This window comes from Protopterus annectens, chromosome 9.part0 (assembly GCF_019279795.1).
Source record: "Protopterus annectens isolate FY-2018-M chromosome 9.part0, PAN1.0, whole genome shotgun sequence".
NCBI classification, from domain to species: domain Eukaryota; kingdom Metazoa; phylum Chordata; order Ceratodontiformes; family Protopteridae; genus Protopterus; species Protopterus annectens.
Genome location: NC_056743.1, coordinates 1,523,764,652 through 1,523,778,536, shown reverse-complemented (window position 1 = coordinate 1,523,778,536; position 13,885 = coordinate 1,523,764,652). Strand labels below are relative to the sequence as shown.

Below are 13,885 nucleotides of genomic sequence, written 5' to 3'. Positions count from 1 at the left end.
AGCTGTTCAGTCTCATTTATAGTTTTCTTTATAACATCTGCATGGCTACTAATGATTGTTTCCATTTCCCTTCGGTCTTTCCCTAGTTTGAGACATGAATGTTTCTAGCACAGAGTTTATTTATTTTTTAACTTGTCCGGTGCATCTGTCATGGTAATTTGCTCCTTAATAGATTGATCCATTCTTATATTAATCTGCTCAGAATTGTTGTCCTCCATATCTGAGACAGAGATCAGCTAACTATTTGTTCGAGGATGCCTACTGAAATGTCGGCACTTGAAAAGCTGAAAGTCACCTCACCCTAAACATATATGCAGCTCCAAGATTCCATACCTCAGAGAAAAGGGAATATTCTGAGAAATGGCATCTTGGACTTTGTATACGCAAGTCAGATTTTTAAAGGAAGTAGAAGTAAGCAGCCAAACTCCACAGGTACGAGAAGTAAAATTTATTGCGCACCTTTGTCTTCAAATACAAGACTTCTTCAGAATAAGTTAACATAACTTCCCTATGTATACCTTGTGGTTCAAGTCCGATTTTTCAACCATACAGTCTGTGTATGAGGTCCCGACATTTCATTTGGTTACATTTGTTTGATTTGTATGTAGACTTCTTGTTTCTTCTTCAGACACCAATCTCTCAGTAATACACGCTTCCCTTTACTTTCTTGGAGATAAATTTGAATTCTGTTACCAGAAAAGCAACTTCTGGTATGCCTCATTACACTAGTTCTGGGGAAAGCTGGTTGTTACTATGGTGCCATACTGGAAGTCCTCCATTGTCCACTTTGCCTTGTTTTTTAGGCCTGTGATCCAGCCTGGCCTAAGTAGTAGGCCATCCTGGGAGTTGAGCCTAAACCTGGTTCTTAAGCAGATAATCATGTAATTTGTGTTCAGCTTTTTCCTGCTAGCATTTCCAAGTAATTAGTTTGTACCTCTGTATCTCCTCTTTCTTCCTTTTTTTTCAGGTACAGTCTTAGAGTAAGTCTTCTCTTGTGCAGCACTTTTTTAAATTCTCCCCATCCTAGTGGCATTTCTTTTTTACCCTGTGTGCTAGTGTCCCATCTGTTTCTATACAGTATTCCAGCTGGAGGTTCGCCAGGGTGTTAAAAAGGAACAGAACCATACTGCTGTTACCCGAGACGGTCTCCTATGCGGTACACACCAGTATTTTTGTTGGTCTTTACTGTTGCCCTTTTAACACTGTTTTGGTGTTAACCGTGCTTGCTGCATTAGTTATTATCACCTGTCCTATTTTCTGACTGCTCTCCCATCACTGTAATGTTTTGCCTCAGTACTTCAACCATTTTGTACCACCTTTACTACATCATCCCTTCTCCAGTTGTACTGAGTTTTATACTTCACTTCCTTGTGCTTATAGTGCAGAAGTCGCTGTAGTTCCGGTAGATCTGCCAGATGCCTCTTTTCTGCTTACCCCTAGCTTTAAGTTTCTTGTGAAGTATATGTGTGTTTTTACACAAAAAATAAAGGCAGTGTTTTGTCTTTGCAGTGGTTTTTGAGTATACATGGGTATGAGTTTAAAAAGCTTCTATTGTGATGAATTAGCAGTGACTCAGAAGCAGAAACACATCTGTAAACTGCAAGGATATTATTTTAAAGTATGAATATGACATCTAGGAGTAGTTCATTAAATTTATCTTTGTGAAGGTTTCCATCTCATTCTTTAGCTTGTGGAGAGTCTGTACTGGGAGAAGAAAATAAGACTGTCTGATGTAATTTAATGCATTTTTTTCTTTTAAGATGAGGTTGGTTGATCGTAGTCTTGACCCATTTGTACTTGTGGAACGAATTCTTCTTCGACAAGCTCAGGAGATGCGGAACTACTTCATGTTTTTACCGGTATGTCAACTTAATAGTTCTTAATTCCAGATTTTCTTACTTCCAGATACTGTGTGGTAGTACTTGCAAATACCATTAAATAACATTTAATACGAGGCAGACTGACAGACTTGCGTGTATTTGAGTGAAAATTGTACATTTGATTGAAATGGAGGAGTTCATTTTGTGTGTGTGTGTGTGTGTGTGTGTGTGTGTGTGTGTGTGTGTGTGTGTGTGTGTGTGTGTGTGTTTCTCAGTTATTGCTACTTTCTACTTTCAGGTTTTTAAGATGGAACCCCAAGTCTGTTAGTTGGCCTTAAGTTTACTGTGACTTATAGCTTATGGACTTGTACAGTTTTCACCTGAAATGTATCATTGGTCCAATAGCAAAGTTTTCCAAAAACTCCTTAATTACCCATCATCCTCATAGGTCTGCCACTATGTTACATAGCAAGTTTTTGCCTTTTCTTATTATAGATGTCAGTATCTCAAGTAGAAGTATATGTCTTAACAAAACACTTCTAAAAATAAGCATTTTCTAACCTCGTCTCTTAATTTGGAAGCCTTGTCTCAAACTGCATCTTCTCCTAAAGTATTTACTCTTTCTGGAAACTACTTTTAATTACCAAGCCACTCTCATCTCCGTCTCGAGTTTACTAACAGATGCTTCATCAGTAGCTCACCTACAGTCTTCATCTACAAACTCATAATCCCCTTACTCTGTCATATTTTTGTCTGATATTTGTAAATACAACTTTGTGAGTCATTTTTAAACTGTATGCACTGTTTTTTTTCTTCTCCTTACTAGCCATTTTTTGACACATTTTCCAGATGTGCTTACACTAATGAATAGTACTGCCACATTATTCAAAAAAAATGTTTTTATTTATCTTGCATCTTACTTTATCAGATAGTGCAAAAACGTGTAATATGCAGTGATGATGTAGTATTCTAAACCAACATTATATTACTGTGTTTTATACTTGTATATCTGTGATGTCTTCCAAGATCACTATAGCAGTATTACTAACAGGTGGGATATCCTGCAAAGGATAGCCATCCATCCATCCATCCAGCGTATCAAAGCCTGGGCACATTTCTCATGCCATACATCTGATGTGTGAAGTAAGGCCAAAGGCAGGAGATACATAAGGGATGTATGAGCATGAATTACCTCTGAACTCCCTTGCCTCCAGCCCGAAAGCAGAACTTTGATTTGTCTTTGGTCTGTGAGACATACGACTGTTTCATTTACCCAATTGTTGGGCAAATAAGTACCTTGTTGGGGACCCTTCCTTTTCTTAATTTTTGTATATCATCCAAGAGAGAGAAATGTGACTGTTGGAGACATTCCACACAAAGATCATCATGTAAAGTGTCTTTTTTGTGTTGGTGCTGAACATAGAGTGAGAAATTTGTCAGTTCTTTGTTCCAAAGAACCTTTGCAGATGGCAGTCTTCCTTGAAGATCTGGTTGGAGAACCAAAGGCTCAAAAAAACTTGTGAATGGCAAAATGTTTTCTGAGCCTTCCCATCCTGACATCCATCTGTTACCAAAGAAGGCTTAGCACGAGACTTTGGTTGTCCAGCCTGACTCGGACATCTTCCGATTCCTCAGACTGCCCATTTCCTGTGGCTGCCCCAGCTGTTACGACCCTGTTGAAGGCTGATATAGGGCAGCCCATCCACAAGCCTGCTGTGGCTGATCAAATGTCAGCTTTAGGTGGAAAGGGGTAATCCTGTCTGGTTATCTCTGAGGGACCAGCGGGTATTTCTCAAATTTTAGAGAGGAAGTAATTAGTTCTCTGATAGAAGTCCATCATGGCTCAGATCTACCAGGATTTGTTCAGGCAGCTATCCCAGCAACAAAAAAGTAGAAGACCAAACATACTTCTCCCCCTCAGGTTATAGAGGATCCACTGAGAGAATGGCAAAACTACACTCGCAGGCTGTTTAAAGCTGTAATGTCTCTGAAGCCCCCTCAGTATTTTCAAGCTGTGCCTGATGATGATCTGTGTAGTCAGTGTTACAGTACTGATTTTAGGTATTCCTGCCATGCAGAAGCTCATGACCAGCCTGACTTCCGGTATCTGCATCATCCCTAGCCAGCGGGTTTCCGATGACTGACGTTTGGATGTCAGGGTATAAGAAGGGCATCCGTTGATGTCTTCTTCACTTCTTTCTAGTCATGCAGTCTGATGTAGTTCCCTTATGTTCAGTAAACATGCAGTACTTCAGCCAACTCTTGGTTTCAGAGGTCCTCCACCTTTCAGTCAGATAAGTACCCTGTTGGAGAAATTTCTCTACTAATTTAATGCTCAGAAAAGTAAACAATTACTTGAAGTGCAGGAAGCAAATGTATAAAGATTTTCACTCATTTTGGCTGTTATGCTTGGGGTCTCAGCACATCTCCTGACCGTGCAAAGTTCTGTGTGAAAATGGTCAAACATAGAGCCAAGGCACATGCTGCTTATATGGAGTCCTCTTTGGCTTCTTTGGTGGCATCGCAATCCACTGCCTTCACAGACTCCAGTGTCTGCCATTGTCATTCCAAAAAAAAAAAACAAACAAAAACGGAAGGACAAAAAGGCTAAGGACCCTGATGCTTCAGAAAAAGCACTAACTACAGCTCTTAAGTCCACTGACGACCTAGATGAGGTGCCCTTGCAGCCCCCTGATCTGCTGACTGCAAGGTCTGAACCCTCTGGTTTGTCCCCTAGGGAGGCCACCATGGCTTCTGGCCTACCTTTGAATGCCACCACAGTTCACATGTCAGTCTGATCTGAGGTTACTCTGTAGGCTTCAGCTTCTGAAGTCAGCATCATTTCTGTTGAGGGAGACTTCTTGTTTTCCCCGACTACCAAAATTACAATCAAAGTTGCAGTCTGATGTAAAACGGACAACAAAACTATAACGAATCATTTAATTTGCTTCACCACCACCTCCGACCACATCTACTTAGACCAATACCCAAGATCTCCTTAAAACAGCACAGGTGTTTATGGCTTTAATGAAATCTAGAGAGCCATCTCACCCATCCACCTGTGAGGCTCTCCATCTAAAATGAGCAGGGAAATAGTTTTTCAGGAAGAGGAATTTTTCTCTTGCTCTGAGGATGAGGAGGAATTGCCATACTCTGTACACTTACTACCTCAAAGCTAACCAGACTCGGAATCATATGACGCACTGCCCCCTCCCCCCCAGACCTTTTCTTCGTGGATACCCTACATAGAGTGAAGGAGACTTTCAGTTGGGAAATTAAGTAGTTCTCCCAGACCCACTACAGGTAACTCGTAAGTTTACTTTCACACAGACCATAGGCTATTTCTCCAGTGCATGTTGTATTAGATGATGTCTTCAAAGACATAGCTCAACACCATGACTCTCTACCCATGCTCTCAGGAAGCCAGTCAGGTTTTAGAGAGTGCTTGAAACTCATAAGCAACTCTATAAAAATCTGAAGGCTGATCCTTCTGTTGTCTGCACTGAATCCACTAAAGGTGTACCTAAAAGTCCAACAAGTCATCCCCTGCTTAAGGATCGGAAAAGCAGATTGCTAGACAAATGTGGGGAAAAAAGCCTGCGACTCTGCCACCTGGCAGTGAGAGCTTGAATTGTCAATTCCATATGCTTAAGTACCTTGAATCTCTTCAAGACAACATGCTAGCTAAGGTAGACTTTATTGCAAATAAAGCTCTAACCAAGGAAATTTAGGAGATAACCAGAGAAGGTTTAGAAAGTCTCTAGACACTCCTTGAAATGTGGCTATGACTGTCATCCGCAGACATGCATGGGTCAAGGTCCAGCCCCTGTCAAATCAGTTAAAGGCTGAATTGCTAGATGTTCCACTGGACAAGGAATTCCTTTTTTGTCTGCCAGTTGAACAAGTTTTTGAGAAACTAGACAAAAAAGGAAAGCAAATTAAAACTGTGAAAGTTTTACTTGTTTCTGACCCCAAGGTACAGTAGGAATTACCTTCCAAAAGCTTGGCCTTTTCCACCTAGACAAGACTAGGGGCAGCCTCTCCATGGTAAAAGACCAAGACAATTTAGAAGAGTGTAAACAGAACAGCCTCAAAGGGCAGGGGACTCCCAAGGAACCCACCCAGCACTGAGAGCAACTGTGACTATACTCTACCCCTTACCACTTCCAGTCCTTTCCAGACTGCTAGTAGGAATACTGTCCTTCTTCCTAAACCAGTGTAAAGCCATCACCAGGGACCAGTGGTTCCTCAACATCTTAGAGGAGGGGTACCCTATTCAATTAAGGAAATTCCACCCTTCTTGGACATTCCGATACCACCAAAAAAGAAAGAAATTATCATTTAAAGAGCTACCCATACAAGGGATTGTAATTTACCATGCCTGGTAAACATCTTACTACTTTTGCATTACAGTATGGTGACATGTTGTATATTGCCTTAACTTTATTTAGATTTGGTGACCCTTCCTTCCTTGAACATATATTACCATAAAACTCGAGAAATTATGTATTAAATTTGTATTTCAGTTTAATGTCAAAATTATTTGCATATTTGTAAAACTTAGCTTATAGAATCATTGTTTCTGTGTTTTGCCACAGGCTGCATCATCAAAGAAAAAGTTAACATTCAGAATGCCTGGGGTAAAATATATTGTACATCTGAAAATTTCTGCAACCGATCTTCCAACCCAAATGAAACTCCTGTATCTTCTAAGACCTTTGTGATTAAAAATGTATTTGTTATTCTGTTCTTAGGATTCACCTCCATTTGGTAGTAACCTGCCTTCACATCCATTTTGCTAAAAACAGTAGCACCATTCAACATAATGATAATGTCATCCAAAGTGCTTTCCCTCAGGATTGCTTTATTTACCATACATATATCAATGCTACAGTCATAGCGCAGGTGTGTTTTGGCATAGGCATGGTATGCAATGGCTAGCCATTCACTCCGTCAAGAACTGACCAGCCATTGTTACAATAGCACAGGCATCTGGTATCCCACAGCAGTTCTATTAATTTAGTTTTGAATGCTTCCAGATTGCTTTGCTCCCTAGCTACTGCTGGGAGATTATACCAGCCTGCTGAATCCAGCTTTGAGAATGCATGTTTTCCTGTGGTTGTCTTGAAATATGGTCTGATAAGTATTAAGCCATCTTCCTGACTGTCGCTCAGATAAGAGTTTGGTTAATATGTAGTTTGGATTTTAGAGGTAGACAAAGTCCCATTGTAATAATTTCTATATCTTTGAACCAAGTAGAAGGGTTGTTCTTTCATTGATGGGTAGCTACTTGAAGCATTGGAGGAAATAGCAAAGATGCATATTTGGTTCTGCAAGTAATTCATATCTACAGATCTTTGTAAAAGTAACAGTACAAGTGTTATTTGTATTTGTGGTAGAGTGAAGAGCGATTAAAGGGAGCCCATGCTCAGTTTTTGGGATAAGTATGTTTATAGCTTTGGTTGTGCACATGCTGGAGGTGAGAAGGTATGAGAGCTTGTAGCATAAATTTAGTTATTTAAGGTTCTGCTAATATTATCTGTATGGTTTGTTAATAAGAGAGCAGGGTCCAATGTGATCCTGGATATTTTTTGCTCTGTTACAAAAGGCAGCATATTGCCTGATGTGACAGTTATTGTCAGGTGCAGAGTTTTAGCAAGCTATTATGGGGTGCCAAAGAACATTACATTTGATTTTCTCTGACTAATAATCAGTATTTTATCATGTGTGCATTGGCAGATCCTTGCAAAACTTATTCTGAGTTTTTGCATAGCGTGTTGGTGTTTTTACTTGATTTTAACAGCAGATGATAATCAGCATTCATTCCTATATTGAGCTGTGATTTCTTGTGACACAGATGATGACCTGTAGCTTGCTCAGATATGGTAATGGACACTCTCCAGTTATTTGCATGTGGGTAAATGCCTGGGTGTCATCCGGTTTGAAAAATATTGAAGAATACTTGCTGCTAATCAAGACTGAGACACATTTCCACCTTGTGTCCCATTCTCTTCTGCCTCATGGTCTACACGTGTGCAAGGCAATTTAGCCTTGCACTGACAGTACATTCTGTGGCTTTAAACCATGTCTGTGTAATGTCACAAATCCAATGTTTCTGTATTCTCTACAGAGCTTGTAGGTTGTGCAGTTTCTTCTGAATTCCTTCTGATTGTATTTGCATTGCCATTATTTTTGTCACTGTCTTGATGTGAAATCTGTTTTCAATGTGTAATTGTTTTGTTTAGCATATGGTCATCAGTGATTGTGCTACAGCACTTGAAAGCAGTGGCAGCAGCACATCGGTGAGTACAGTTGCTTTTTGTGCATATGGCTGTGGGTTCTACTATCGCAACCTGTAGATGGATAGGAAATCATAAGTTGTACTCTAATGTTGGGTACTGTAGTCGTGACTGTCTTAGTTTCTTTGCTTTGCCATCCATTCCCTATTGCAATGTTATTTTTTTTTACTGTAACCTAGGCAATGCATTCGTCAAAGGCAGTAGGCACACAATCTGTAGATGAAACACTGAATTGGACATTGCAATGGATAATTCAAATCTGCCTTATGCAAGATATGCAAGGCAGCAGTTAAGGGACTAGAGTACAAGGTCAAACCATTGAGATGGCACCATTTTGAGCTTTTACCCCTGGATGCCGCGGGAAACGTTCATAGTGTGCCCAGTCAAACAAACCAGGTAAACAACCAGATAACAAAATTATTTACTGCAACTTGCTAAGAAAGAGCAAACCTCTACAAGTAGCCAGTAAAGTGAATCAAACCAAACAGCCAGAGAATCATGGAAATGTGTTATACAGGAAAAAAATCTTAATTACATCTGGTAACAGGTCATGTTACATTTCAATATGTTCATTTTATTCAGTAGTAGTGCAGTAACACTGATGTTTGGAAACACAGAAATTTGGTATGCATACTTGTACATTCTGCACAGCAAATGATGCTTAGGTGGTGTATCGCTTGCATACTTCTCTGTTGTATTTGCACCAGATACTGCTAGTGTGCAGTGCGGGAATAGAAAGATTAAAACATTACCCTGGGTATCGGAGGTAGCAGTGCAACATATTCATAGTGGCTTAACATGAGAGTAGCTCTAAGCAAGCACCACGTGAAACCTGAACAAACACCTAGAATTATTCAGTGCAGCTTCCACACCTTAAGTCTGAAAATGAATTCACATACTCACATGAACAGGAGTAGCTGCATATTGATGGCTAAAGGTGTATGGGCATGTTGGGTGGTTACTACACTGCAAAACTGGTATGTAATGGTGGAGGTATTTGGAAGGCATGAGCAAACACACCAGTATATTAAAGCCATAGCACCAATTGAACTGGAGGCTGGCAAATAGATTTAGTAAGGGATTTTGTCCATGCACAAATATTTCAACAGTGATTCTTTGCTGTGTCATCCATCATCTGATTCAAGGTAAGTTAACCTTAATGTCCTTTATTTAAAAAAAAATCAATAAAAAAAAGTGACTTCTGGACACAAGAAAAAGGAAGGGGAAAATATAGCTATGTGGTTTGTATGTACAAAGACAAATCCAGGAACACTGCAAAAAGTTTTTTTTTTTTGCAAACCAACCAGTGGAGTAAAAACATATGAAGGCAAACACTGCATACCAACACACTTTGCACATGTAAATCTCAGTTTTTAACAAGGTGGAAGCATGAAGTGATACCTTAACACTTAAATTAATAAAGATCTAAACTGGTTAATAGTATAAATGTTTTATTCTTTAGCTCCTTGGTGCAAGACCTTACTGGATGTGATTGCAGTCAAGTAAAGCCATGGTTATAGTGCAGCAAAAAAATGTCCCCTCTAACAAAGGAAATGCTAGAGCAAAGATTAAATTACATGAGTCAAGCACCGTGCTGAGATCTGCCAATCAATGGAATTACCCGGTCAAATTACCCTCAGGACTTTGACAGCTAGGGAAGCTAAGTGTTATGGGGGAGGGGAGAAGTAAATGGACTGGAATTCATTGTCTCACAAATTAGCACCATTTAAACTAAATTAGAAAAAAAGGCAGCAGTAAACAGTGAGTGTGTTCTGTGGCATTTGCACTGTTTCTGTTTTAAGTAGTCATCCAGCAGCAGGGAATGTTACTTACACTGTTCTATTTTACTCAGTACTTTGTACGCATGCAACATCTATGAAATGACAGGAACTTTAGGCAAACTGAGGCCTGCATGATGTAACATTTTTGAGCCAAACAATGATTTCTGGGATACTGGATGGCAACCTGATTTATCCAAATCACGTCAATATGCCAGCCTCCAGGTGGTCAGAGTCTAGAATTACATATAAAAATATTTAAAATCATGTAAATAATCCCAGAGTGCTGTTAAAGTGTAGGAAACATCATGCCATGATGTTTTAAACATGTTTTTTGAGTCTGTGGGTGCGGTACTCCTTTAAAGGAACTTGAAACTTTAGGCCGTATGGTTGAGAGTCTATTTAAATATTTTGAAACAACTAGTCCCACCATTCCTATTATTCAAGGTCAACCAAAGATACATAAAAATAAAAATAACCCCCCTATGAGACCTATTGTTGCAGGTAGGAATTGGTGCACTGAGCCCCTATCCGTTTACTTAGAGAAGAAATTAAATCCCCTTCTCAAGATATCTAAAGTTATTTTAAAGGATACAGAACACTTCATTAGGGACCTATACTCATTGTATATGAAAGAAGAGCAGGAAATAAGGAAATGCCTGTTACACTAGATGTATCATTATTTACAGTCATCCCTAATGACATAGGAATTAAATGTTATTAAAATGATGACTGAGTCAGGTAATTATGCTACTAATGAAGTGGAATTGATACAAGCATTACTATACTTGGTATTAGAAAGCAACATATTTATGTTTGGAGAAAGTACTTACTGGCAAAAGAATGGCGTAGCGATGGGTACATCGTGCGTGAATACTTATGCAAATATAGTAATGTCTGTATGGGAAAATTAATATATAGAAGAAGGAGCTTATAAAGATCAAATTTTATACTTCCGCAGGTTTGTGGATGATCTTTTTCTCTTATGGAAAGGTACTGTAGAACAACTAAAAGAATTTATAATATACCTAAATACATCTACACAATTTCTTAAATTTACTGGAGTTTGTTCCCAGTATGAAGTTAATTTCTTAGATATTACAGTTTTTAAAGAATATGATAATAAAGTAAGTACTAAGATGTACAGAAAAGAATGTCATGTTAACAAGCTGCTAAGTAAGGATAGTATGCATCCTAATATTATATTTAAGAATGTTGCACAAAATCAATTTTACAGAGCTTCCAGATTAAATGTTGAGGGAAGATTTCAAGCATCAGGTTAATGTTACTAGAAATGAATTGATGGAAAGAGGCTATAATGAGTATGTAATTGATAGCAATGTAAATCATATAGAAAAACTGAGAGATAATCGAGCTAGGCCATATTTCTCAGAACCTATAGAACATCAGTTGATGTAAGAAATAGTAGTAAGAATTATGAGGCTAAAGATCTAAGGCTGTGTCTCAGCTATTCTAGGAACATTAAGGAATGCACAAATATTATAAATAAGTATTGGAATATTTTAAACACAGATGAACAAATTAAAAAATATCTAAGTCCTATACCACAATTTAAAAAGAATCTATCCCTAAAAAGAAGACTATGTAATAATAAGGTTATAAAAGTTCCACAAGAAATAGTAGGAACTACACCATGTAAACAATGTAATTGGTGTAGTTATATAACAACAGAAATAGAATATAAACACCCAGATATAGGTAAGGTCTTCTGTATGAGGGTTAATGCTGACTGTAACACAAAGCATGTGGTCTACCTAGCTAACTGCCAGATTTGGAGTAATTTCTATGTGGGAAAAACAGGCAGGCCTTTAAAAGATAGAATAAGAGAACACATATACCACATTAGAAAAGGTAGTCACTTTAATGCCCTAGCGAAGCATGTAAAAGAAAGTAATATGCAGTATAATTTTAAGTTTAGAGTATTGGGGACAATTGATGTTAATAAGTGAAAGGGGGACATTAAAAATAAGACCAAGAAGATGGAAGTAGAATGGATAGTGAGGCTCAGAGCTAACGTAGGACATGGTCTCAATGATGTGATTCCATTGAGACCAATCTTAAAGAATAGACCTTTATGTAAATAATGTATCCTTTTTGTAACTTACTACATGTTTTTACATATATTTTTATAGGTTTTTATATACTTGTTAGTAATTTTAGTGTTTATTCTAATGTAGTTCAACATATATATTTAATGTTTTTACGTGAACACATACATAAATGTATTTTGCATTAGTTTGTGAACCACCAGTATAGTGTAATATGTTTTTAAGAACTAAGTAAATGTAATGCCATTTGATAAATAAAGGGTGTGTAAACTAAGGTGATCATACACCTGAAGAAGCCTATGGTGAAAGCGCTTGTGTTTGTGTGCCATTAAATCAGTCTACCTTTGAAAAGAAGCTGGAGCCTTGTCTTTGCTTAGTTACTTTTTGCGTAGTTTTTTTTATTTTGATTTTTAGCAAAGACACTTGGTTGTCATTGGTATATTTTTTCTTCGTAGTGTCTCTCAAGTGTTGGGGAAGGAAGAGGTACTTTAGGGATAGACATCTGGACACTGGGTTCAACTAAGACTGTGACACTGGTGAGAGAGAGAAAACTAAGTATCTTTCTCCTCCTTCAACCCTGTCTGCCAAATTGGCAGAGAAGGAATAGGAGAGGTTTGCCAAAGGACTTTCCAAGGCTTTGAAGTCTTTGCAGTCTGCTTCTCCAGCCTTTTCACATTTAAAAGGGAGAAGTCTCTTTTCTCTTCTGACAGTGTTGAGAGAGAGAGAGATGTATTCTGATTCACGGATGTCATCTCCCGACTCTCTGGAGTCAGAGTTTGAAGATGATTTATCATCAGATTCTCCCGCAGAGGAAATATAATTTTCAGACACCATATGCAGAATGAATGACCTCTTAAAATGGGAAGAGAGGGAAATCAACACACACACACACACACACACACACACACACACACACACACACACACACACACACACACACAATAACTTGAGCTCTGACTGGTAGATAACTCCTAAACATTTTGACATCCCCTCTGTTGGTGCTCTGAAGGATGCTTTCAGTGGTGCTTATGCTTCTCCAGTCAGTCAACCTCCTGCACTCAACGAGCCTGGATAGGCTTTGCAACAGTACCTCAATCCCACAAATTCCTGTTTGTAACCCCTTGGCAAAGCTAGCTGTAATTTCCTTAACCAGGGACACTATCTGCAAACAATTTTGTGTCTTTTGGCTTTTCCCGGTTAGGGGTCACCACAGCGGAACTCTGGTCCGCTAATGATTGGCAGTAGAGTCTTGTGTGCTGGCTTGCCGGGCCTAACGCACAACTTAATAATCTTGTGCCATCAGACCAAGCTTGAAAACTGAACACCATCTCTCTCTTTTTTGTTAGGGTCTATAGTAGATGAACGGAAGTTCATCTTAGCAAACACTCACATGAGCGAATATTGCGGAACTCAAAACTGCAATTGTGAGATTGTGGTACAGTGAGGATAGGAATATTTGCCCTTTCCTCACTGTAGTGCGATCTCTGAGTTGGAATATATATTTGGGGGTGTGTGGGGGGCACAGCCCCCCACAACTGCACTTTCGAGTATCTGGATATTCGCTCATGTGAGCGTTCGCTAAGATGAACTTTCATTCATCTAACATAAACCCTTTTGTTATTACCTTGCAACAGGGTTTTTGATAGGTATGGGGGGTCTGTGCTACAGTAGCCTTCTTCCTCTGAGTTGAAATTTTCTTTACTCAGCATGGTTTTCTCTGTATCTCAAGTAGCTAAGCATTTCTTAAAATGCTCATACAATGTAGCTGATGGAATATCACAAGCAGCTGCAACAGGGTCAGTGATGTGCAGGTATGCATGGCTTAGGTAAGAAAATCTTGTTAAAGATGTAAAATCTCATATATTTAATGCTTCCTTGAACAAAGAAGTGCTATTTGATATTTCAGCTGAGGTTTTAAA

General features: G+C 38.8%; 1 protein-coding gene across 4 annotated transcripts in view; it reads left to right on the top strand.

The window, feature by feature from the left end:
• LOC122812153 (E3 ubiquitin-protein ligase TRIM4-like) overlaps positions 1-13,885 on the top strand; it is a 778,173-nt gene that overhangs the window by 231,669 nt on the left and 532,619 nt on the right. For 3 of the 4 annotated variants that reach the window (XM_044084468.1, XM_044084466.1, XM_044084465.1), the window contains exons 2-3: positions 1,761-1,859; positions 8,066-8,122. In XM_044084468.1, coding sequence (XP_043940403.1) covers positions 1,761-1,859; positions 8,066-8,122 — 156 coding nt within the window. The remainder of the gene's footprint in view (positions 1-1,760; positions 1,860-8,065; positions 8,123-13,885) is intronic. The other variant, XM_044084467.1, reaches the window with a different exon arrangement.